General features: G+C 38.4%; 2 protein-coding genes across 10 annotated transcripts; one reads left to right on the top strand and one right to left on the bottom strand.

Annotated features, from left to right (window-relative positions):
* The first annotated feature begins 3990 nt into the window (after window positions 1-3990).
* LOC148868256 (putative protein phosphatase 2C 38) lies at window positions 3991-7386 on the top strand. Of its 6 annotated transcripts, none has more exons than XM_088970368.1 (5): window positions 3991-4519; window positions 4645-5142; window positions 6047-6414; window positions 6604-6840; window positions 6921-7386. In XM_088970368.1, the coding sequence occupies exons 2-5, from the start codon at window positions 4827-4829 to the stop codon at window positions 7158-7160; spliced, it is 1161 nt and encodes a 386-aa protein (XP_088826494.1). In that variant the 5' UTR covers window positions 3991-4519; window positions 4645-4826; the 3' UTR covers window positions 7161-7386. The 6 variants fall into 6 exon arrangements, with proteins under 6 accessions (XP_088826494.1, XP_088826493.1, XP_088826491.1 ...); XM_088970367.1 differs by having other exon boundaries at window positions 3994-4519; window positions 4692-5142; XM_088970365.1 differs by having other exon boundaries at window positions 4126-4519; window positions 4692-5142; window positions 6026-6414.
* Window positions 7387-8967: 1581 nt separating this feature from the next.
* LOC148868255 (uncharacterized) lies at window positions 8968-26601 on the bottom strand. 4 transcript variants are annotated; one of them, XM_088970370.1, is made up of 6 exons: window positions 26103-26601; window positions 10063-10143; window positions 9796-9921; window positions 9650-9710; window positions 9500-9561; window positions 8968-9358 (listed from the first exon to the last, which is right to left on the bottom strand). In XM_088970370.1, exons 1-5 carry the CDS (start codon window positions 26429-26431, stop codon window positions 9523-9525), a joined length of 636 nt encoding a protein of 211 aa, XP_088826496.1. In that variant the 5' UTR covers window positions 26432-26601; the 3' UTR covers window positions 8968-9358; window positions 9500-9522. The 4 variants fall into 4 exon arrangements, with proteins under 4 accessions (XP_088826496.1, XP_088826497.1, XP_088826498.1 ...); XM_088970371.1 differs by having other exon boundaries at window positions 8968-9329; window positions 26103-26597; XM_088970372.1 differs by having other exon boundaries at window positions 9500-9558; window positions 26103-26597.
* Between the last annotated feature and the right edge of the window lie 312 nt (window positions 26602-26913).

Genomic DNA, 26913 nt, shown 5'->3' with positions numbered 1-26913 from the left:
GAAGTGATCATGTTCTGTTTTACCCTAGAACCGTCTTTTGGATAAAAAAAATGTTGATTTCATGGTTTCCAAAACCGGGATCTGACCAGTTCCATTTTCCTCCAAAACCATTGATTTTGGTTTGCAAACGGCTGAACTGATCGATAAACCATTCGAACCGGTAATCGGACCCCTAACCGGTTCGGTCACTAGTTTGTTTTTAAAAACCATGGTTGATTTGGTCAGCAAACTGCTGACCTAGGCAATCGAACCATTCAAACCGTCCAATGATTTTTGGTCGTTTTTTATTTTTTATTTTTTGTTAGAACGGGCCACCTATTCGATTTGAATGATCGGACCATTCGACATGGGAACTGGACCCCTGAATGGTTTATTGTCCAATTCAATTTTAAAAACCTTGATACCAAACATGGCCTTAACGATGTACAAAGTGAGGTATAAAGCCATATTTCTTGAATTGTTTTGTATGAATTAGTAATCCAACGAATCAAAGCTGCTAGGCCATGCATGTCTTCATCAAGAATGCCACATCAAGTTAGTGAATGGGCCAATTCTTAGATATAGTAATGAAGAAATATGGTAATGGGCTTGACAACAAGGCTAAATGTACGATCACTATAATCAAGTCCATACTGTTGGGTAAAGCCCTTCTCCATTAATGGGCCTTGTGGCGAGCTAAAGACCCATAAGAGTGTCTCCTCTGTGTGAGAACCCACTTGCTAGGGACAGGGGTCCATTCCTTTGCAACACATCAATCAAACTCATCTCGCATGGCTCCTTGCCGTTCTGGGCATATATAGAGACATCGGGCTGCCGGGCTGAGCACCGCCAAGACTAAGAGTTTGAACTGAAAGTAAATGGGTACAGCTCAACTGTGAGACCTATTGATCGAGTTACAGATGTGATGATGATAATAAGATCACAACAGATCAATGTTAAGATCTAACTCAAGAAAGTATCAGAGCAAAAGTCCAAACACATTCGGGATTTCCCAACTCATGAACGTTATCCTTCACAAATAACAACCTTACATTGCTTTCTAAGAGCCTGCTATATTTAAAAAGTGTAACCTAAACCTAGGTTAAGGACTAGGTAGTTTGCCTATAGTAGGAAATTGATGACCAAGCTCATCCATGCCTCCCAGTGGCCAGAATTCACACACATCATAATTGGTATAGACAGAGAGAGGGGGGCTGTGTCCATATCATTCAAAGTTCAAACCAGTGATCTACAAAATATCTTGGGCAACCACAATCTATACTCTACTGATCAAAGAAAACCACAATTTTTTGAAGCCTCAAAGAAAACCACAATCCTTAGCTGCCATTTCATCCATCCCACATTTTGTCTAGTACAAGCTCATACCTTTTGATAATACTTCCTATAGTTTTCCATGGTCTGTAATTCCAAGCTACATATCTCTATGGTATGTTTTATTAATATTGTCGTGTGAACAAGAAAATATATAGTTCCTAATAGACTGAACTCTGTACTTAATTGGAACAGTGTGCATTTACTTTATTACAGAAAATAAGGCAAAATTGGATCTTTAAAATTAAGCACATACTAATTCCATGCAACAATGACAATGCTGTATACATGGACTAATGTAATCACCATGAGAAAATCCCATGGACATGTAGCCGAAGTTGTCAGTTGCAAGTGGAAATTAATTAAATGAGAAACCTCATTAATTTACTATGAACTCAGTGCACTACTTGCATTCAGCCATTCAGTACAGTGGGAAAACTCAAACCCCTGCTGTAATGCTAGATGTTGATAGAAGAGTAAGAAAACTACTTTCATTCTGTCACTTATTTGGTCATAATCAGATACCCTTCTTAGTGATGTCAAAACTCAGAAGCAAGCCGACATAACAAGAAACTGAGAGCACCGACAATTGTTGAATCTGTAAAACTGGGAATGGAAGGGGACTCCAGTTCCGTCTAACAGTCCGACTGGTTGACAACAAGTTATTAAATTAAAGCACGAATCCAGTCTTCTAAGTTCAGTTTTCAAAGCATTGCGTAGGACCACAGAATTTCTGGTGATATTATTAGCAGCATGTTTCACTTGCACCAGAATCTCTCTGAGGGGAAAAAATTATCAGATTGTCATGGTGGACCATTGTTTCTTTATAAGTGAAGTTCTCAACACTCAATAGTCAATATCATCCATCCACAAACCACAACCCCACGAACCCTGGTTATTTTGGGTCTTTGAAGAATGAAGATACGTTTTCTTTGGCGATATTGCTGAAGAGTTGTGAAATAGTGAAATGAAGAATCCTGATTTCCCGTCAGTTTCAGTTGGGCTGGCTTCTGCTGTAAACTGGGATTTGATTTTCTTCCTCCTTGTGGGAGATAGACGCGTCAATCAAATTAAACAGCGACGTAGTTGTTAGTTGCTTTAAATATATTCCAATTCAATGGGACCCTGACGACATGTCCAGCTTTATTTTGTATTTTGTGCTGTGTCTTCTCACAGGTTCCTGTTGATGTCTGTGGTGCTGAATTCAGATTCAGAGAGTTGCTAATGGCATTGTTCGTTTCCATTCCTCGGTACTGTAATATACAGTACAGTACAGGGGTGGCTACTGGAGTTTCCTCATCATTCCCCTTATACACAAAAGTAGATTATTGTGAAATTTTTTTCTTTAACTTCTTCTCACAAAAGAGGTTCAGAATGTTGAAAAGAGGCTTTTATGATCTATCCAAGTATATATCCATCTATATCCTGTATATCTTATTTATCCCTTCAGTTCACACAGTGATTTTGAACAAAGAGAAAGAAATGAGAAATACTAGCGATGAATGGGTTGATTTCACCCTTAGAAGCAAAGAGAAACAGAGGTAAGTGATGAGCATAGAACTCCTGAACTCCATGCAAGATAAACATGGACAAGTCTTTTCACAAGACCCACCATGCCAGAAGGATATTGAATGTTGAGAGTCGCATTACAACTCCAGACTCTTGTCTCATAAAAAGCGAAAGAAAAGTAGGAGTTGATATATAGTTGATACAAGGCCACAAATTAATGCTAGAAGCCTAGGAGCAGTTATCAAACAAACGGTTGAACTACTGAAATGTTACGTACCACCCATCCAGCTTTTGGAGCTTAATGGCTTATTCACTAAAAGACAAAACAATAAGCCATTAAATTCAGCCACTTCGAGTCATGGAGAAGAGATCAACGTTTACAATAATAATAGCAGCATTACCTCAACGTCAAATTGGTCGCAGTTGAGAAGAGCCACATGTTATGCGGTTGTCCTTTTCCCAGATGGGTCGACGAAAAAGCTTTGTTGTGGCTGGGCCTAACCGTCGAAACTACAACTGTTTTGAACACCGTGGATCTGGGGTCATCACTGTAGGGTCCAGCATTAGATGCATGGTCAGTGTGCTTTGCGTGGCCACGTGTACACGCAATAAACTCAGTGCCAGTTGTCATCCAACCGCTGATGAAATGTCATGAGTTGGATTCATTTGACTGTATGGTCCACCATTGGCACTTGGGTTATTGACCTTTTAGGCTTTAGCCCAATTTTGCAACCGCAGGGGACCATGCCAGCAATGTTAACAAAGCCCATTAAATTAGACAAAAACTCTGAATCTGATTGACTGTCAATACACGGTTTGATAATTGAACAGTGCAGATACTACTACTAAATAACAAGATCATCAGACCAAGCTCCTCCCTAGTCCCTACCAATTTGTTTTTACATCCACAGTTTCACACTTCAAATGGGATTGTTTTAGTTATTTATGTGAAAGAAAAAACAAAATGACAGAATGTTAAGTCCTAATGATATCCAGTCCACCCCTGTTAAGAGTTAAATGGCTGGGGCCAAAACTGGGTCATAGCCCTTGGTTATAAATGGAGTTGCATGAATTATTTAATTCATTACGTCAAAGAAATGGATGACATTGATTGATTGAGAGCCACAAAATCTACATTGCTCAAAACCGAGAGTGAAGTGAATGAAAGATAGAGAGATCATTCTGAAACGACAAAACAAAAATTAGGAGAGGTGAGCAAAAGTTGCCTAAAGAAATGGGTTGTTGCTCGTCGAGGTCAAAACCTCGGCCAATGAATTATAGGAAACAAACCCTCGGAAATGAGTGAAAAGATTAGAAAAATGAGGAAGGTTAAGTTAATTAGTTCATGAGAGAGGAAAGAAAACGAGAGGTTTCTAAAATTACCTAAACAATAAACTAACCCCACCCCACCTTAAAACGATCGAGAACAACGCAAAGGCATCTTCTCCCTCATCTCCACCCCGACATCTCCCCAGTCCCGAACCCATCTACCCATCTAGTACAGCCACAATTGAAGATTTCCTGTCAAAGAAAAAAAAAATCCAATCTCACTCTGCCCTCCATTCCCTTTATCTATTTACGATTTTTCTGATCTCTGATCGGACGCTGTCACCATAATCTAAATGGGATTTTCCAGCTAAGATTGCTGTTGTAGTCACCATACACATGGGCTGTCAAAACCCCGACAACCAGATTCAAGGTATGATAGGCAAACATCCCTTTTAATTTTGTGAATTCTATTAAAAAGTGTAGCTTTCTTGGCCTGGACTCATCTACTCCAGTTTCTTCCAATACCCATTTCTTTTTATTTTTTTCCTCCTGGAGATCTATATATATGTTAATGGTGTCTGGGTTCCCGGGTGGGTCTTCAGTTTCCAGAAATTGGGTCGTTGGTTTGGAACATAAGCAGAAACTTGAATTAAAACTGGGTTTCGGTCTTGGTTTGGATCTAGAATTGATAAACATTTCAATTGCTGGATGGTTTGGATGAGACATGTGAGTGAGATATGGTATCATCTGGGTTCATGAAGATCGTCACACCCTGTTGGAAGCCTTCTGTTGAGGACAGTAAAAGCGGAGATGCAAGTGGACGGGTCGATGGGTTGCTGTGGTATAAGGATTCAGGGCACCATGTTAACGGGGAATTCTCCATGGCTGTAATTCAAGCCAACAACTTATTGGAAGATCAGAGCCAACTCGAGTCGGGACCATTGAGCTCTCTTGATTCAGGCCCACAAGGGACGTTCGTTGGAATTTATGATGGCCATGGCGGTCCGGAGACTTCCAGGTTCATAAACGACCGACTGTTCCAAAATCTCAAGAGTATGTTGTTCCTCAGCTGACTCTCTTCAAATTATTTAGTTAAATACCAATGTTGTGTTTTTATCTCTCTGATCTTGTGGAGTGATTGGAATTGGGTCATAAATTTTCTCCATTCTGATTCTCTTGAAGATTTTTCCACTATGTTGATCATCTCAAATTGCCCCAAGTATTCCAGGTAAAACTAAAATGGTTGTAGCAAGCTTCTTTACTATTTGATAAATTAAGATATATAGTTAGCTGAGCAATGGGAATTGCCCTCATGAGAGAGAGTGAATTTCAGACCTATAAAGAGTTAACATTGTTAGACAAATAGAGAATAATCCCATACTCTTATTTGTTTTGCTTACCAAGAAGAGCAATTTGTCTTGTTTTATAGGAAATTTTGCATCTATGTGCAAGCATTCTTTTCCTAAGGCTCAGTTTGGAAAGAGTACAAATACATTAAAAATAATACAAAATACAAGAGTTTGCACTCTACATTTTTGTATTTGTATTCCTTCCAAACTGAGCTTAAATGTTAATGGTCCATGTATGCATTTCTGAGAGGGCATTCACATCCTGGATCAAGAGGGGCAGGGGTTGAAATAGTGAGAATTGATTTAAGGATCCATAACAATGGATGTAGCACTGAACAGAGCAGTATGGTGGAACAGGATTCATGTAACCGACTCCATATAGTTGGGACAAGGTTTACTTGAGTTGAGTTTATCCACGTCATGGATCAAATGTCTTTGTTTTCATGGCCAGTAAGCCACTAAATGAATCAAATTTCAAGCAAGATACCGACTCCCTATAATGCACCTTATTACCAAACTATGCATTTTCTTGTTTAAATGTGCATTTCTCCCTTAATATAGATAATATGTATAGCTAATGCATGTAGGTGCTGACTTGACTGGTGCAGAATTCACATCGGACCATCAGGGAATATCAGTCGATGTTATCAGCAAAGCATTCTCAGCAACAGAAGAGGAATTCCTCTCTCTTGTAAAGAAGCAATGGTTGAGTAAGCCACAGATTGCATCAGTTGGGTCATGTTGTTTGGTGGGGATCATATGTGGTGGAGTGCTATATATTGCGAATGCTGGAGATTCTCGAGTAGTTTTAGGGAGATCTGAAAGGGCCATCAGAGATGTTACAGCTGTTCAGTTATCGACAGAGCACAACGCAAGTAATGAGTCTGTAAGAGAAGAGCTACGCAAATTGCATCCTGATGATTCACAGATAGTGGTTTTGAAGCACAAGGTTTGGCGTGTGAAGGGTCTTATACAGGTGATCTTTGCATTAAATTTCCCTAAGCTTCTTTTCCCTTTTATAAGTGCACAATAGTTCTTAGATAACTACTACATTTTTACAGTAAGTCTAACTTCTGCATATCCAAAAGAAAAACTCAGGGGCACTGCATAAAAAGTGTTGTTAGGATGAGGCTCTTTGTTAATGGAACTATCTGTACCATTGCAGGTTTCAAGATCCATTGGTGATGCCTACTTGAAGAAGGCAGAGTTCAACAAAGAACCTTTGCTAGCAAAATTTAGACTTCCCAAACCCTTTCATAAGCCCATCCTTAGTGCTGAGCCATCAATATTGGTGCAGAAACTCAGCCCTGAAGATCAGTTTCTTATATTTGCATCCGATGGTCTATGGGAGCACCTTAGTAATCAGGAGGCTGTTGACATTGTTCACAACTATCCACGCAATGTAAGATTCCGATCTTTGAACTTGCGTTTCATTGTTGAAGTATTGACCATCTTTATTAACCTCTCTTCATAATTGTTCAGGGAATTGCTAAAAGATTAATCAAAACTGCACTCCGGGAAGCTGCAAAAAAGAGAGAAATGAGATACTCAGACCTGAAAAAGATTGATCGAGGAGTGAGGAGGCATTTTCATGACGATATCACGGTTATAGTTTTATTTTTAGACCACCAGCTAATCAGTAGGAGCTCCAGCCGTGGTGTACCCTTTTCGATTAGAGGAGCAGGGGGAGTGCCTGCACATGCTAAAACTCCTAGTCAATGAGTTTAGTTCTCTGTCTTGCAAACCTCCTATCTCCTCATTTATATCGAGAAATAAGGAAAAAATTATGTATATTAAGGCTTCCCAAAATGTTTCTTCACCATTGTTCTCAGAGGAGCTGATAGAGTTGGTGTTCAAGTTGGGAAATGCCTTGTGAAGAAAAGTTACCGTTGTAAAAAGTGCCTAGAAATCAGAAATGAAACTTAAAAGATACTTTTCAGTTCAGCAATTGTGGTTTGGCTTGTGGAAGTAATCAGAAAGTGGTACCTCTGGATAAGAGAGTCAAAACCAGGATAATAATCAGATCAATGCGCAATGGGGATGCAGAGAAAGAGATGAAGCTTGCCTTGCAACATTTTTACTTAATTTTCATCAAAATTAACGTCATCTAGAGGTTGGTTGCTAAGAAATAGTACTCGGATGGGGAGCTAACTCATGTTACTCAAATTCTGACTTTGTTTAATTGCACAGGATTGCAATTTCTTAATGAATTAATACTACATGAGAATTAAAATCATAGGATTGGCAAGCTACAATGCCACGGAATTCGGGCCAACACAGGCTGAATATTATTATTACCTTAAAATTGATGTGCAATAATGCAAATGCCCTTCCCAGATTTTATTAGCAAAACAAGCGCAGGGCTGAGCGTACCTAATTGACTATGTTATGATAATAACACAGCGTAGGTAGGTGAACAACCACCCAACCCAGTAGGCCAGTACACCCGCCACAGAAATTGTAGTACAACATGGTTCCAACTTCCAAAGGCAAAGGCAAACAAGACAGTACATGGTTCAAGGTGAGTTTTGATCATCTTGTGTTAAACTAAATGTTGCGCATCTATGGCACGTTGGGGAGATGAAAGTGCGTCGATCTTCACCATGGAAAGAAGGCACAAGGTCAAGTGCACTTCACTTGGGTCTTTACTCTTTACGTGAGGGAAGCTCCTTACCAGATTGTGCTTCACTGCATACTGGCGAAAATCAGATGCAGCTTCATCACTTGACAGCACCAGAGAAGTGAAAAACAGGAACAGATGATCCCTTTCTCTTAACACAGTCGTTTCTGTTTTTAATCAAAAGCCCTTGGCGGATGTAAGGCTTCCTTAAATCCCATTTGTTTGGGCTTAATTAGTCCAAAAGCAATATTCAGAAGGATGAACGCTTTTGGCTATACTGCGCTCAAAGTGTCGAGGAAAGGAATAACGAGATAATCCTGTACCTACCAACCTTTTCATATCGTTGCTTTCCCTGTAAGGCTGTAACATCCAGATCCAAGAGGGGCCTGATTGCAAGTTCTCAGCCATTACTATTTAAGGAATAACTCTAATTATCAAGATTACAGCTGCATGTAAAAACTGAACTGTGAAAGTGACTTGCTTTTTGAAAAAACGTAATGGGTGGAAGAGTTTAAAGTTTTATATCGATAAAATCGATGTAGATTTTACATCAATTATCGATATAAAAACTTATGCTTGATGAAATTTTCAATCAATTATCGATGTAAAACTCCACTCCATCCAAATGCAAGCAAAACTGAACTGGAGTGAAATTTTACATTGATCGTAATTACACATTCCTTCCAAAGGCCTACAAAACCTTACCGATGTAAATTTTACTTCGATTCTTGATTTACATCACTTCCAAATGCAGCATACGTGTCCTGCAACCACCATCGCAGGACAAACCCGAGACCTCCAGTGATTTTTGAACACGCCAGTAAAAGGCAAACGCTTTGCCTCTTCTCTTTTCCCCAAACTAGAACGATGGAAGCTACACCATTTCAATCCATCCAAAAGGAAAGAATATGAGTTGGAAAATACACTAAAAACATATTCCAACGTTTTCCATCCTTCCCCCTTGGTATGTTTACTTCAGGAAGTTGGATATTTGCAAAGTAGACAATTGGAGATGGGACTAGAACTAAACAAAATCACATCCATGACCCATGTTAAACAATCCTGTAATTCAGCATCGTATTCATCAGTTCCTTTCGTTTCATTCCCCCAACGTCCACAAATACATCTCAATTCTCAAGTGCATCCCCAATAAAATATCTCCGTGCCACAAAAACTTTCCTCTGAACATTTGGCAGGCAGTGTTGCAATCTCAAGTCATCCGGGAGTATTCACATCACATGTGCAATGGTAAAAAATGGGCTACAAATCCTCTGGGGGAGCAGAAAATGTTAGATAAGATCTGCCAAGCAAGAAAGACAGAATCAAATAGTAGCATCATACAAAAAGGAAATGACAAAGCAGGATGTAAGATGGTAGACAGAACAATATAGTTGTCCAGGCAATTCACTGCAAGCAAACTTGAAACCAACTTAGAACTTACTGTTAAAAGCAATGCATCAACAATCAGGTTCCTCCATGAGCCTTACCCACAGTAACCGTCTTCTGACATCAATCAACACAAAATCAGTGAAGCTAACTGTGAGATATGCTCTTCCATGCAACATAATTATCCCCAACATCTAGAGCCTACCTGCTCAGAGTTGGCCTTTCCATTAACTTGTGACGGAGTAGCAGATGAAGGTTGGGCAAACCTGAGAACAGAAAAAGCATTCAGCTTTAAAGCTGACTAAAGGCACACAATCCTTTCTGCAAAATAAAGGTCGTTGTGATGCTGACCTGATTGCCCTTGCCTTCTTTTTATCTTCTTCCAAAGTATCATTCTTGGAAACTGGTGCAAATCTGGCTAATCGAGCTTTCTTCTTTGCCTCCTCATCAGCTGCAGACTGTGCTGGAAGGCCAAACCTGAGAAACAAATAAAGAGCTCAAAGTCAGTCTAGTAGGTTTATCAACAATCTGCCCTTAAGACAGATTAATTAGTGGTTTTAATGTTTTCACGTTAGCAGCTTTACAGTTTAAAAGTGAAGAAAGATTCGGAAGGGAAACCTCTCTGCCCTGGCCTTTCTCTTCTGCTCCTCTGATTTCTTCAATTCATCTAATCCATGCAAAGTAGGGCCAGTGCCAAACCTACCATAAGATAGACCCGTATATGATTAGTTCAATCAGCAATTAGAAGATAGAACAATTTCAAAACTAATATTTTTGGGGAAAAAAAATAGGGGATGTTCAGCAGATTAGCTCGTTTTGGTTCCCTTGTTTTCTGTCCATGCTACATGAACAAAAAATGGTGAAGCCATTTAAGGGTCATTACCCAATGCTGTTTCCCAGGTATCCCGGGTTGTGGGAGAGGTGGACTAGAAAAAACCTAATCTCAGGTATTTTTCACGAAATAGCCAGTTGCCAACCATCATCTCTTTTTCTTTTTCATTTCAAAATAGAAGAGAGTTGCTTTGAGAAGCACCCCCATTTTTCAAAGCAGGGAAAGATAACTTCCAAAAAAATGAAAGCTTTCTCTAACGGGATGCTAAAATAGCATTAAATAAACATGCAAAATACTGTTGCCAAACGCTAAAATAAAAGATCATTTATTTTTCAAAAAATGCATCACAACTGCCAACTTTTCTTTATCAGTAACATGATTGGCCACTGGCCGCTTACCAAACAACCTCTTACATAATATTCATTCAGAATGTTAAAATCAAGTAGATAGATTTGGGTGCAATAATATTTTAACTAACTGCAAAAATTGCAAGTGAACTATATAAACATTATGAAGCTATGAGATGTACAATAAGGCAATCTGTCCTTCCCATAAATGATCCCAATGTATAAATGGATGGCACCCTTTAGGATGTGCAGTTACTTGAAGAACTTGGCCCAATAAAAAGGTGAGCTGAGAGCTCAGCACCTGGCCATGGCCAAAAGGAGGATGGCAAGAATCAAAGCCTAACAATCTGTTACACCATATGAGATACAAGTCCATCTTTCATTGTTAAAACTATGAAAAAGAGCAATAAGACGTGAATTTACAACAGATAAGACAGCAACTAACCCATACAGGGATCATACAGGAGAAGAGGATATCGAGAATCCTTCCTAAATTACTTGTGTGACAGATGACATTCATCAAGCCTTTTTGTTCATATTAATCTGCCACAACAATAGAGAAGCTTGGCAGAGAGAACCGCCATATCACAGGGGACACGAGTCCATGTATCACTAACCTCGATAATTTCTCTTCGCTGCTATTAGTAAAATATAAACATCTTCCTTGATGAGTTTCAGTGTCCCAAACTTGTCAAAACAGACACATTAGGATTTTATTACTTCATGGCCCATGGATGTTTGGCATGAATCAAAGACACTTTGTAGTGTGGAGTAGAAACCATTCAAACCAAATTTCAAACATCCCACTTGCTTCTGCTAGTTTTATTAGTCAATAGAACATAAAAACTTAAAGACTAAAGCAAGATGCCTGAGGATTTACAAGAGACCAATGATCATCTTCACCTTCAAGATTCTGTCATTCTTAAAGTATTGAATTCTATTAGTGACAGAAAACAAAAACTAGGCTTCAAGCCTGAAGAAAACCAACATGCTCTAAAATTTCTCCTTATTTTTCCCCTTTCCCTCTCTTTCTTCTTCTTTCATATCTTCCCCCTTTCTCATTTTCTTCAGTTAGCTTGTTTGACTTATTGGAGCAAATCAAACATTTAATGGGATGTTCAACATACTCACTGGGCATGGGACCACATTATAAAATAATGTTTTTAAAACGGTGTTGACCTGGACAGTTAGACATTCAACCCTCCAGTTATGCCTGGGCTGCTTTTTAAAAAAGCGAAAACATTGAAAAAGTCAAAAAAGCTGAACTGGACGGCTTAACTGAATCTCATTCGATGATTTTTAGGGTTTACTGAATACAGTCTTCTTTCTCAAGACTGAAGAGAGAAGAGACTCAACAGCAACCCACGTCTTGGCAACAAAAGAGACCATCAACCCCCTGTCACTACTCTCAAGTCTATCTCTTATACCTTGGCAACCTTGCATTGGTGACCGCCATTTGCAACGGCAACCATTTCCTTCCATTTCTTATCTTCTTGCGTCAACAACCGACGACCTAGGAATTACAGCAGCAACCATCTCATTCCATTTCTTTTTTTTTTGAGCTAGCGATGGGTGACCCAAGACTTAGGCTTGCAGCTGCAACCATCTCCTTCCATTTCTTATTTTTATGTGCAACAACTGGCAACCCAGGAATTGCAGCAGCAACCCAGGGATTGCAATGGCAATTCAGGGATCTGTTAAGTATGTATATGTACTGCAACTTCCTCTATCTATTATCTCTTATCTCTTAACCAAGTTTTCTATTTTCTTTGAAAATTGAAACTTGTTCAATAATCTGTGCAATCAAGTGCTCTGCTAAATATCAGCATATTAAATCATATTATGATTTATATTTTACAAATAAATATGTGCAAATGCTCTATAACATGTAAATCATAATGCTCTGTATTTTTCTGGTTTTTAGTTTTTTTTTTTGACAAAAGGTAAAGTATTTTTTAGTTTTTTATTTTTTCACTATTTAGGTTTTTTTAGTTTTTTCCATTTTGATGTTTTCCACATACTTAATTTTTTATGGTATATTTCATTATTTATAAATAGTTTATATTTTTATTAGTATATTTATGGCATCACATGTCAGACCATTCAACCCAGATGGTTGAACCGCTGACTTGGAAACCGGTGACCAAAGCGGTTTCTTTTCCAGGTCAGTTTTTAAAACTTGGAAAGATCCCCCAGGACCCCCACCCAAATCCCTTAACCTCCACTAACCCTGGTGAAGGTGGGATTCAACCACTGATCCCAGGTCTCTGCTACAAGAAGCTAGAGACTTTACCAGCAAGCTAGCTGATGCCTTCATTGGGAGGAAAAAATAACAAACAAGAAAAACCAGCAAATGAATCTCTTGCTTCTGCATTGGCTTATGAGGGTTCATCTGCTTCAAAAATCAACATTGAGTATATATGGGATTTGGTTCGAATCATAGCAAAAACAAGTATACTGCAATTTTCACAAGTCAATTTCTAAATTCCCAAAGAGGATTGGATTTCCATGCAAAATCAGTTGTTTTATGCCACTGGTCCCTTTGTGTGCCTCCACTACAAAAGCTCATTGAAGGACTATTTGTTTTTTTTTTTTGGAAAGAGGTAAGGTAATTTTATTCAAAAACAAAAACACATACAAGCTGGATTCAGACCCAGAAAGGCAGTCTGGAAACTGCAGCAATTACAATCTCCACCAGGAATTAAAACGAAGTAAAAAAGACAAATTCAGACTTCTGAACTCCTCAGAAACAGAAACCCAAGAGATCAGCTTGCCCACTGCTCTCTGTATTATATCTTCAGGGCTCTTAGCTCTATTACAGAAAATCCTACTATTCCTTTCAGCCCAAATGGACCACAAGACAGCAGCAGGAATAGTCCTCCACACCAATTTCCCTTTCTTGCTTAGGCCTTTAACATTCCAGCAGCAGAGAAGCTCCTTAACCGACCTAGGCATAACCCAACTGATATCCATGGATTTGAGAAAGTGTTTCCAAACCTGAGAGGAGAATGGACAATGAATACACAAATGATCTGTCGATTCAGTAAGGAACCCACAAAGACCACAAGATAAATCCAAAATTTGGATGCCCCGTCTCACAAGATTAGATCTGGAAAGGCATTTGTCAAGGGCCACCGTCCAAATCAGAAAATTGGACTTTGAAGGACTTGTAGAATTCCAGATCTGTGTAGCTGGGAAATCAGTGAGACCCAATCTGCAAAGCTTGGAGGCAAGGGATTTAACAGTAAATTCACCATCTGGATTCCATTTCCAGCACCATTTGTCTTCCGAGAGCAAGTCTATCTTCTGTTTCTGAAGAAGAGCCATCAGCTCCACAATCTCTTCTTACTCCCAATCAAAAAGATTCATCCTAAAACACATTGACGATTTGGAGGACTATTTATCACTTGATAATCTCTTTTCCTATGCCCCAAGGAATGCCTCCACAAAACACACTGACGATTTGGAGGCATCATGATTCTCCTCTTGGACAAGGGGGGAAGGCATCATGTCAAGACGATTAAAGAGAAGTGGTTTGTTGGTCAATTTCAGAGGAAAGGAATCCTAGAGTCTTCTCATCCAAAGAAAGGAGCCAAAAATTCTAATAGAGCTTATGCTTATTGCTATCAAAGTGTCTGATTGGGTTCAGACTAGAGATGGTTTAAAGTTTAGCACTGAAGACATCAGGAAAGGTCATCCAGCCTCCAACTCTAGAGACATTCCTCTCCTACTATCGATCCCCACCCCTTAAGCTATCAAATTAAACTGCAATTGATATTTAGCAGAAAATCAGGTCCCCTCAGGTAATAGAGGTGAGAGAGAGAGACAGACAGATATACTATAGGACACTGGGCTGGTAACTCAATTTAGAAGCCTGAGGGTTTTGTGTTCTCTGCTGGTTTTTTTACCTTGTGCATGTTTATTTATTTATTGAAGGTGACTATTTTGTTAAGAACAAAAAGAAATGTAACAGCTTCACAGAAAGAGCAAATACAATCCCTAGGTACGAAAAGAGCTGCCATTGTACAAAGAATCCTTTTTTTAATGAGTAAAGAGAAAATATTCATTAATAGAGAATTAATGCAATTACATGTACAAAGAATCATTTTCCATGCTCCTACTTGCTAAATTATCTACTTTGGCATTGAGATCTCTGGGAATCTATTGCAAAACAGTCAAAAAGGAGCTTAAAATATATAATCTCATTGAGATAATGTGTCAGGGTCCATGGGACCGAACCAGCTCCATTAGCCTACCAACTAGCATTTGCCAAGTTACTCCTTGCATTCAGCACATTAGGTTGAGACTGTTCTGCAATCCTAAACCCAGTAAGCCGATGCCGTCACTTCAGCTTTAATGGCATAAAAATCTCTAATTGGACTATAAAAATACCAAAACAGAGGCATTATAATAGGCCTCTCAATCCTAATGGACCACAGTTACCAAGAGAACTACCATCAAATGGATATATATTATATATAATATATATGTGTGTGTGTGTCCAGCCACTTAAAGGGGATGATGGCTTTGCACATTCTTTTTGAATCTTCTCTCATTAATAAAATAATTGACCCTGTTACCATCAAAACATCATCATCATCATCCAAGCCTTATCCCAACTATATGGGTTGGCTACATTAATCCTGTTTTGCCATTTCATTCTGTTTAATGCATCAAAATATGCATTGTACGAACCTGCAAATTACATATTGAAACAGACAGATTAAGGTGGCAAGTGTTAGTCATTGACTTATTTCAAACTCTTCACATTGATAGAACTTATATCAGGAGATCCCTTTTCTTTTTTTTTTCTTGCATAAGTAGACCACTCTTTCACAGAACCATTTTTTATTTTCCAAGAAATTCTACTAGTTTCTTTATCAGCAAGAATTTTCCTGACATAAACTCTAGTAGTTCAGAATACTGATAAAAAAATAAAAAACCATACTAGCATAAAAGGAAAGTAAGGATAGCCAATAGGTGACAATATACAGGCAAAGGAACTAAGATGGACTGTCACACATGAAATGGGGGGCCAATGATGGCACTAGTAAGATTGTTGACCTGTATGCAAGCAAAAGGTCAAAGGGCATGAATAAAGGTAGTGAAGAAAGAGTTAGACAATTATATCTCAGAAGATATGACCTGAAAGGTAATAATGATTATCACCAAAAAAGAAGTACTGATGATAATAACAATGGATGAGTAAAAGGAAAAGCAGAAATAAGGTACAACATTCATCTCATAATACATTTTTCAAACCTCAGATTCTGCATCAACAACTGTCCCCATGGAAATGGAATTACTTGATTAAAGTCTATGAAAATCCCCAGTTCCCCAGCCCAACAAATCCCTCACCTCAAATTCCTTCACTACTAATGAAAAGTGAAAAAAAAAAAATGTACAAGGGGAAAATGCCAAAATGGCTGAAATCCAAATCCAAAAAAAGAGGATAAGTCAAAGAACAGCAATCATAAAGGCCATACACCCAATCCTATGCAGAAAAACCTTCCCCACCACACACACACACACAGAATAATCTTACAAACCAGTAAATAAACAACTCGACTAAGACCCAACCCTCCCCTTACAAACCCATACTCAGAAGTCAGAACAGCTAAGACTTCCTTTTGCCTCCTTTTTCTTTTCCACCAGTTTCTCTTTTCTAACCATCAACTGAAAATAACATTTTATCCCCCCCCCTTCTTTGTACTAAATTTCTTCTTTTAATAAAATTGGTTCTGTTATTGATCAAAAAAACTGAAAATAGCATTTTATTGATGTGTCAAGAGAAGCACTTAATTAAAAGATATATGCACAGCCATAGACTGGCATCACATAAAATCAGACAGCCACCTGTCACAAATTGACCTCCAGAACTGGTTCTTTTTTGAATGACCTCCAGAACTGGTTTCCCCAATAACAGATTCTCCATTGTTACCTTACCTCTTGTCTTGCTAATGCATGAGGAATGTTGTTTGCTTATCTGGATCTCCAACTCAATAAGTAATTTATTTAAGTGGCTATTGAATGATTTAATTGCTTTTGTCTTTTAGAAAATAAATCATTAAGCAAGTTATGAGCTCCTTAATAGCTGAATCAAGGTTCAAAATTTTGATACAATACACCCCATAACGGGCATATCGTATCGTCTCTTTTAGGTGTCGATACACCTATTTAAAAGGAGTTTTGAGAAATCTTGTGTTTTAACAAGTATATAATATAATACTATTCTATGCAATTTTGAAAAATCAAAAGAAAGCAGAAGGTTCAAAGTCTTGATACATCCCTTTCGTCGTATGAATCAGGGTGTATCAATATTTTGAACCTTGAGCTGAATGGCACTTTGAGGCATGCACCTTACTTGAATCCAGGCAAGGCCAATTTCAAAAGAACACCTTTGTGATGGTCTATTGATTTCTAAATAACATTTTATTGTTGCTTGTACACTACTTGTCTATTAACTTAAAAAACAAACCAAAAATAGAGATCTTTTAAATACCTGAAGCCTTGGATACCTAAAGTTATGCAACTATGAAACAGACAAACGCATTGCAAGTTCACAGGCTTGAATTGTTGAATGCTAGAAGCACTGTGCAATCCACATCTATAATAGGTACATATAAATTTTTCTTCTTTATTTCATGACTAAACAGGGATCCATAAAGTAGGGCTTTGCCGCTATTTCCTCCCAGAAATAGGGGTTCACCCAGCTCCTCCTTTGTGATTTACTTATTCTATAATATATGGTTATGAAGTAACTTTGATTTTGACCCTATTAATGCCTTAATGGATTTGGATTATGGCATTTTATAGATATAGAATTATCTATATTTTTATTCAAATATGATTATGGATAATTACATCATGCCATCATGGAAGTTTATGTGTTTTTATTTGATATAGAATCCAGATCTTTTTTATCAGCAAAAGTAATTTTTAATATAGAATCCAGATTTGCATATTCTTAAATGTCAAGTTTTTATTTCATTTACTCTAAAATTGGTCTCTCTTCATTCAGTCACTTGCCTCAGCTTGTACCTCAGGCATTTAGAAGCCCCTGCACTTTTTTGTTTTTTGTTTTTTTTATAAGTAGCTGAACATTTTATTAAGATATATTTATCAAAAAAAAACATTTTATTAAGATATATCAGAAATGTACAAGGCATTACAAAAATCCCTTGGGTAGGGTAGCAATTACTACCCTACCATAGCAGAATCATACAATTTTTTTTATCAATAAATCATACAAATTGCAAGCAAGCCCAATACAATTGATTTCTGTTAACCCCTTGCTTAGCTAAAGCATCAGCCAACCCATTTGCAGATCTCTGTACCCATTGTGTCTTTATATTCATGCTCCTTGCCAACCATTCAATCTGTTTTAGTTCATTTCTTTAGCCCCATACTGCTTTCTCACTATTTTGTGTCCACTCAGTTATGACCTTAGAGTTACTTCTATAACTAAATTAGTGAGGTTCATTTCTTTCACTCTGTAGTCCATAAAGCACAGCATAAAGTTCAGCCCTTGGAAGCCCCTCGCATTTGTTGCACCTCTCACTTTCAAACACTGAACTAACCCAATACTTCCCTCTCCAGCAAGACTGCAAGGGCATCCACTAGTGTGTTTACTGACCTTAAGACACATATGAACAAGAAACTCTAGACACCAAAGACCTAACCTCCTGGAGATAGTTACAAAGCCATTTTTTACCTCAACCCCACCAGCTCAAAAGACAGACAACCTCCCTAAAATAACAACACAATGAATATTTTTCTTTTTACTCTTCTATAAAAAACCCAATAACCAAATACCACCCCAACATCATAAGAACGCTAGACTCCAACTTTTAAACCATACATTACTATACCCAATAGCTCAGCTTCTTCAATGGACTGAAACAGTGCTTTAAAAACTGACCTAGAGGCCGAACCATTTTTGCCTCTGGGTCACAGGTCAGTGGTTCAACCATCCAGGTGTATGTATTATATCATTTAAATAATGTATAATTGCATTCTACATGTAATATATGTATATGTGTATTTTTATGTCTAGTTTATTTTTTATTTCAGTGTTTAATTTTTATTTATAAAAAATGCTAAAAATTAGGATTTGAGGACATAAAAGGGACTTTTGGAAAAAAATAGCAGGGCAAGCACCTTTGGTGCCTTGGAATGCATAGATCTTGAAAAGTTACCCAAAATCAGAAATAGATCACCCCAACTGAACAACCGAGCACAAAGATATGGCCTCTGGAAGTTTTCAATACATAGTATATTACAAGTCACAACACTTAACCCGGTGACCAGGCCAAATGGGTCAATGGTTCAACCACCCAAATCGAATGGCTTTTGGCCAATTTTTTTTGTTTTAGGAAAACTGGACCCAAAATGGGAACGGGTGACAGTTCAAACAGTTCAACCCTCCTAATCAACGACAAGTTGAAAAAATTGGCTTAAACTAGAACCTCTTTACTTCTCCTAATAGTTGTCTTTGTTTTCTATACCTTTTAATTAGATCCAACCCCAAATAATCCTCCTTCCAATCTGGCAAATACTTTCAAATTTCAACACTAAATTGCCTAATAATATTTCTGTCTTCTAAAACGTCTTACTACATTGAGAATCATCTAATAAAACCTTCAAAATCTTAGAGTTAGCATTGATCCTTTCTAACTCCAACATCACATTCTTCTCAAAGGTCTGAATTGCATCCATCTCTTCACTTCCTTTATCAGCATTCCATCGACTTTAGATTATCTCACCTTCTCTAGAGCTTCTTCTACCCCTAAATTAAAGACATCCACTTCTGGCTCTAGTTTATCTTTCTCCAATTCTTTGAACACCTTCCTTGCAAACTCTTCACCCCCAAAAAATAACAAGCCTAACATCTTGCTCACCTCCACTCGTGTTTACAATTTCCAATTTCCTCAATCTCAATCTGCCCTTCAACTGCATGGACTTCACCAATAACATACATGTATGAATATCCGTGCTCCTATAACATACCAATTTTTTTTTGTAAAAGGTAAGGTAAGATTGTATTAAAACAGGAATAATCATACAAGAGGATCCCCCAAAAACAGCTCTTGGAAAAGGACCAAAGATATCAAACACCATTACAAACTCCAGAAATTCCTAGAGTACAGCCTAGCCCCAATACGAGAGTCGGGAGACCTGATACCCCTTTATAGCTGAGACCCAAGACAGTAATTTTTCAAAAGAAAATGCAATCAAATCTTCAGTGTCTTTGGAATTGTTGCGGAAAATTCTTTTGTTTCCCTCTGTCCAAATAGTGCTGATTATAGCAGGTGGAATACACCCCCACCCCCACAGGCTTCTAGCAAGCTTTGACAAGCCCTGCAACTCCCAACATCTCAGCAAATCCTTCACAGTGCCTGGCTGATGCAGGAGCTGAAGAGTCAAATTTGGAATTTCATGTATTTCTATATTTTTGCACAGTAGGGGTATTTTTGTCCATTTGCAATTTTCTGTGGGGCCCAATTATGGGGTTCAATTTGTCTGGTTATAGTTTGTTTATGTTTAAAATTTCAGAGTCATTGCATAAGTAGGATTAGAGTTATTGAGTTTTCTTTGAATTGAAGTAGGATAATGACAGTTTAGTTTGAGGATTATTGAGTCTAAGTTGACTAACAGTTTGACTCCTAAGACTAATTTGAGTCTAACAGTTTAACTCCTAACACTATTATGAGTCTAACAGTTTGACTCCTAGGATTATTATGAGTTTAGAATCTATAAATATGTACGGACGTTTTACACAAAAGGCAATGAAGTTTATTGAGTTTTCTTCAGCTTATGCAAGCTATGGTGAGTGATTCTCATGCCCTAGAGTGATTCTAGGCACCTTGTGAGTGATTCCAGGTATTTTCTCTCTTATTCCTTCAAGAAGCCATTACAGCCATCAACAGTCATAAAACCGATCAAGAAGACCATTCAACATTCTCTAAGGACTAGAACTGAGCTGGTCCTACATCACTGGCATAACCCAGCTAAGACCCGGAGCTGAAAAGTAAAGCTTCCAGATCTTTGTCGAGACAGAACAGTGGAGAAACAGGTGGACTGGCTACTGTCCTCCAACTCTTGCCCACATAGCACACATAACAGATCTTGGAGCTGACACCTCTTTTTGAAAGATGAATCGTAATTGGGTTAAACTAATAGGGTTCTTGGCACATTACTATGTACTTACCATTCTTTTTTCACCATGTAATAAATTCATCAACTGTTACCCATCAAAAATATAAATTATTATAACTTTTTATCAACAATATAACTTATTATAGTTTTTTTATAGGAAACAGTAACTTTCATTAGATAATTGAAAAGATTACAGGCTTACCACCCACAAAATGGATGGAAAAGAAAATCAAAAACTTACAAACAGGCCCAAAACAAAGCCTCCCTAGTAACTCCTTGCTTAGCTAAAGTGTCAGCCATTCCATTTGCTGACCTTCTTACCCAATTAAAATGCACCCATCCCTTGCTAAGCTAATAATCTCTCTTAGAGGCTGTCTAAGAGACCACACTCCCAGGTTTCCGGTTTGCATCCACCCTATTACCACCTTGGAGTCTCCTTCCACTTCTAATTGTTGCATTCCCCATTGTTTCGCCAGTTTCAAACCTTGAAGTAAGGCCACTACTTCTGCCCTTAATGAATCTCCCACCACGATTGGGCCCGAGTAAAAGGCCAAGACTTTTCCTTCCTCATTTCTGTACACACCCCCAACTCCCGACTGACTTGGAATACCCAAGGAGCTTCCATCAAAGTTTAGCTTCACCCTGAACTGAGGCGGTGGTACCCAACAATCCTGTACCACAGGGGAGGAAGGCGAGGAAATATCTACAGCACTCCAATTTCTAATTAAGTCCGCTGAGGAGAAATCCTTGAAGAGATGATGTACTTTCAACTAGTGCATAACCTTGATGGTGACAGCCTCCACAAGTGCTTCCCTGGATTTTTCTTGCTCTAGGAAGATCCTATTGTTTCTCTCTTCCCAAATTGACCATAGAATGGCAACTCTTGTTATTCTCCACATTGCCCTGCCCCTTTTCCTTAGTTGTCAGAAGAAGTTAGAGTCAAAAAGGTTCAGCACACCCGAGGGGGGTTCCATCTGTAACCAAACAAAGAAGAGAACCAATCCCACAAATAATAAACAAAAGGACAAGAAATCAAAAGATGAGTCGTCGTCTCACCATCTCTTAAGCAAAGGTAACAGACATGTGGGGAAAGGCTCCAATCTGGCCTTTTTCTTTGAAGTACATCCATAGTATCGATCTTTTGAAGAGCTACTTCCCAGCAAAAAACCCTAACCTTTGGCAGCACAGGAGAACATTTATGACACAAATAACAATAAAACACATCCTTCTATGTGTCTTTCAACTTCGAATTGGCTTCCTTGTATTTTCTAGACCAATTGGATGTGAACAAAGATTAAAATATCGATACGCCCAATACCCATATGGCCATTAATTACTCCATGGTTTTCAAGGTGCCAAGGTGAGGCTAGGCAACAGGGGGGCGCCTTGTCGCCTAGGCAATGTTTTTTTTAAGTAAAAACCACATATCCTAGGATAGTTCCTTAGGTTCCGTAACCATCTTTCCTTAATAACCATCCATAATTTTCATAAGAAAATTATAAACTTCATGTTTAAGTATAGAAAATCAACATACTTATGAGAAGAAAACGAAGAAAGAAAAGAAAATTCAAAAAATATAGGGGCTGAACCCCTATTTTTGTTATAGGAAAAGAATAAAAGAAAAGGTGGAAGAAGAAGAAGAAGATGTGGAAGAAGAAATGTGTTGATTAAACAAAATTTTAAGTTCTTCCCTTACTTATTGGTTCAGATTTTGAAGTCTTTGAGGGTTCAATACAGCAGTTAGCAATGTTTGTGTTGACTAAACCCTAGCAAATAAGAAAAATAATAAAAAGAAGTTAGTTTATAAACACAAAAAAAATATGAATGTTTTTGTTTAATAACGTCTATTTTGTAATTATAATATCAAAAATTAACAAGACAAAAGTATTTTATAAGACAGTATACAAAACTGCTTGGCAACTGGGCGAGGCAAGCCTCCAAGGGCACCTTGTCGCCTAGTCGTCGCCTTGACAACTATGTGTTACTCATCTTTTTTTTCTTTTTTTATGTTATAATGATTAGGTGGTTGGGGAAGAGGGCTGGGATGGTTTAAACATTAAAAACAAAAACAAAAAAACAGAACAAAACTTTGTATCAGTGTATCCAAACGTATTTGGGTACAACAATATCGAGTGTATCGTATCGATATTTTAATCCTTCGATATGATAAATCAATTCAATCCAGAGTCCGTTCGGTTCGCAGTTGGAATCGGAATGGTCTATTCCCATAGTCTGTTTGGTTCAGACAAGAATGGGAATGAAAATTGGAATCAGCAGGAATGGAATTTCATTCCCAAGGGAGGGGCAGGGAATGGCCATTAACTCAAATGGGGGAATGCCATTCCAGCAGGAATGGGAACGGGATTCCGATTTCACCCAACCAAACGGTTGGAATCGGAATAGCCCATTCCGATTCCGAAGCAAACGGGGCCCCAGTTTTCTATCCTGTGTGCAAGGCTTTGATGTTTGATTTGTGTTTTCTGTATCCAAGTAACATGGTTGATAACTCTCTTCAAAGATTATGCTAATCCTAGCAAGTAGCAACCAACCCAGCCAACCCCAAAGGGATAGATCCCCATAACACTCAGAAACATAGGGAATGATCTATTATCAACTGAACCACTGAAGCACCTTAAAAGAATAGCAACAAAGTTGCCTTCTTAGACTAATCTAAGAGATACCTTTAAATACAAATGAAACATCTTTTTTTAATTTTAACTAGAAGTTCAATTGCAACTCTTTCTAGATATCAACTTTGCAAAGAGTTATAGTATGAATTCCACCCAGAATTTTGGATTCAGTTCTTCCACTAACATTGTTATATCTATGAAGACCTCTTATTCTTCAATGTCAGGTCAAGATTTCCCATTGCTAGAGGCACCTCACTAAAACCTGTAATTCAGTATAATGTATACAATTTTAATCTATTAGGCAGTTTTGTCAAAGTGTCAATAGTGAATTGAGGGTCAGACCAATTGCATCACTAATAGTCAGTCACTACTTATGATAAAGTTGCCTAGGATGACTAAACATCAACTAGGTTGATTAGTTGATCAAAAAGTTACTTTCAAGGTATCTTTGTTTTTATCCCTAATTATTTAAAATAATATGTTTTCATTGTCTATATGCATGATATTGCATCAAGTATTTGTGAATATGGTTGGCTGACGGTTTATAAAATAGAAATAAGGCATAAAGATAAAAGTGGAGGTTGGGTTCTTTTAAGTTTTCTTCCAATCAATGGTGTGCTGATAAGGAATTGCCACAAACAAGGGGTACATCACATGGACAAAGGCTGCACTATTTCTTTGAAAAAACAAAGGATTAACTCCCTATAGTAGCCTATCCAGCCTGACTTTATTCGTCTGTTTGCAAAACAATAACTGTAAATTAAATGTTTAGTATCATTCTTTTGTTCCATATTTACAACCCATATTAATTTATTTACGAGACAGAATCAATATCTTGAATTCAGAACACACCTTTTCTCTGGTCATCTAGTCAGCACCTAGGCACAGAATAGTCACTGCATCAACTAGAGAAACCAAAAATGACTAGTAGTCATAACTTCTGCACCGCTATTAGGATTTTCAGAAGCAATTGATGCACTTCTACACATGCAAGGACCTTGATACCCAACTAGACAACCAGCCAAACAGTGCACACAAGCTGGTCCCCGAGGTAATGACTAGCAATGACCAAGAGAAGTCCTTGAGTAAATACTTAGCTCACTTATCTCATGTGGGCCTTTTAATCACTTTACCTCAAAAAATTTTGAATGGAAAGACCAGTTGTTGGAGAGGGCTCACAGACAGAGACATGGAATGAAACATGTTGGAGATGCAATTTGGGCAGGCTCAGGTTGAACAATTGTCAAAATTTGAATGGGCCCAACAGAGGTCAATGCTGTGTAAATAAGATACCCAACTTGCACCCTTAATGCCTGTAATGTAGACGAGGGATCAACAAAGAGGTAGGCTATCAGGATAATCTAAAGGGATGGGAGGGAGTGCTAGGCTCTCATTGTAACTGTTAACTGTTTTATATATATTTTCTATTCTTTTTCACATATGAGCATGAGTTACCAATCAAAACAAATATACAAGAAAAAGGAGAATACAAGGGAGACCAGAATATGATCCAATCAACTTCATTGCCTAGGCACCAACTCTTCAATACTTTGTCTAGGGAGGTCAGAACAGGTAGGCTGGACTACACTGCAATGATATCACATACCCTAGCACTATGACTAAAAACAAAGAATAATCTGAATAATAAGGATTTTGTTCATGAAAAAAACCAGACAATAAAGTTATGTTCCAACTAGTATGATGAATCATACAATTCAAGTATCTTATTGATCATATTTTGGGAGTGAGGGTGAAGGATGGGGTTCGCTCTAATAAAGCATCAACATAATCTCTTTAGAGGGATTTGACAGCATAGCCCGCACATGAACCAAAGATCCTTTAGGAAGTTGCAAGTACACATGATGCAATCCCATGGTTGAAGTGCACAAACCTCAAACATCCTACTTCTAATCCTAGACTCTGGATCTACTACAGCGGAGATAATAAAATTATGCCCCATCTACTATGATGAATCAAACAAATCAAGTATCATATTAATTATATTTACGGGTGAGGGATAAAAGGGATGAAATTAACTCTAATAGAGTCATCAACACAGCCTCTTTAGAGCGATTTAGCAGCAGCATCTCCACATGAACCAATGATCCTTTAGGAAGGTGTAAGTAAACAGGATGCAATTATTGCAATCCCATGAATGAATTGCACAAACCTCGAGCATCCTACTTCCTAACCCAAACTCTGAATCTACTCTGCCTAAGTGAACATCCTCTACCTCCAGGCTATCATCAATCTTTAAACAATCTGCCAACGTCCGTCCTCGCTATGCAACAATACTTTCCCACTGGCAATCTTTTTGCCAAATATACAAACTCAACCAGTCATTTCGACATTTTGGAGCTACCCAGCTTTCAGAAATCTAAAATGAGGGGGAAATTCTACCAGGTGCCAATAATAAAGTAACATTAATCACGTTAATTATGCCCATGACACCCAAGATAATCAAACAACAAAATGAGAACTTGTCATAAGTCCATATGGTTTCAATATCTCGGAAGGTGCACTAAGGCAAGCATAACAGAGGTTTAAAACTGAAATAACCCTAATATATACCATGAATACCCTAAGCCCTCGTTCACCGAAACGCCGCGAATAGAGTATACGAAGAGTAACAAACGATACACAAACAAATGCACCTTGAAATGAAGCCAGTAAGTAAATAAATAAATGCACCTTTCAGCTCGAGAACTTCGTTTTTCTTCCTCTGATAGCTGAACGGGCATCCCGAAACGCTCTGCGCGGCGGATCTTCTTCTGAAGATCGGAAACTGGACCGGCGGCGGCCGTGGGAGAAGATAGTGGAACTTCAGCGTTCACAGAGATGTTTTCTTTCGACTCTTCTCCTTCGCGTTTAGGTGCATCTGGTACTGGATCAGAAGACCGAGCGGGAGAATTAGGAGACTCGTCGAGACGTGCAGTGAGCGGTGCCTTGTTAGGAACTGTTTCTAGGGTTTTTTTCGTGAGTTCTTTCCCTTTTGGTTTCGGCATCTCGGTCGTCGCCATTAAAGAAGCCTGTGCTGGTGCGAGATGCAGTGTGTACGTCCACTGTAAATCAATGTCGATTGATACCAGAAAAAATGAAAAATCTTCGCTTTTCTTTTTCTCTTTTGTTGAGCTTCTCGGGCGCGCGACCAGTCCCAGGTTCTATATTCTATGTTACGCTGGACACGATTAATCCATGCTCCCCTACGCCTTATAATATACTTGCTTGCATCGATCGGTGGCATTTTGGATAGTTGATCAATCTATGTATCGTGATGTGATCAAACGGTTGTCAGCAGCGAACTTCTATGGGCCTATAGTGGGTCCAAGACCAAAAAGGCTCTATGTGTCCACCATCATCCGTTGCCCAGTGCGTGTAACCCGTGGTTTTGTACGAGGTGGGCTTCGAATTTCGATTCCCAGGCTTCACACTGGGCTTGGATCGGCTAGCTTCGGGCCTTCGGCTTAACCTCAATTTGGTTGTGTTCGGGTTAACCGTTTCG

Source organism: Nelumbo lutea, chromosome 2, assembly GCF_056320005.1.
Source record: "Nelumbo lutea isolate HS-2025 chromosome 2, American lotus-T2T, whole genome shotgun sequence".
Lineage (NCBI taxonomy): Eukaryota > Viridiplantae > Streptophyta > Magnoliopsida > Proteales > Nelumbonaceae > Nelumbo > Nelumbo lutea.
The sequence above is the reverse complement of the archived record's forward strand: the minus strand, read 5'-3'. Positions and strand labels throughout refer to the sequence as shown.

Excerpts from the sequence above, each read along its gene's own strand:
- LOC148868255 (XM_088970370.1), bottom strand. The coding sequence starts at position 26,431 with ATGGCGACGACCGAGATGCCGAAACCAAAAGGGAAAGAACTCACGAAA. Across the intron at positions 10,144-26,102 it reads CGAAGTTCTCGAGCTGAAAG|GTTTGGCACTGGCCCTACTT; the intron begins GTGCATTTATTT and ends ATCTTATGGTAG. Across the intron at positions 9,922-10,062 it reads AGAAAGGCCAGGGCAGAGAG|GTTTGGCCTTCCAGCACAGT; the intron begins GTTTCCCTTCCG and ends TTTGTTTCTCAG.
- LOC148868256 (XM_088970365.1), top strand. The coding sequence starts at position 4,827 with ATGGTATCATCTGGGTTCATGAAGATCGTCACACCCTGTTGGAAGCCT. Across the intron at positions 5,143-6,025 it reads ACTGTTCCAAAATCTCAAGA|GTGCTGACTTGACTGGTGCA; the intron begins GTATGTTGTTCC and ends TAATGCATGTAG. Across the intron at positions 6,415-6,603 it reads GTGTGAAGGGTCTTATACAG|GTTTCAAGATCCATTGGTGA; the intron begins GTGATCTTTGCA and ends GTACCATTGCAG.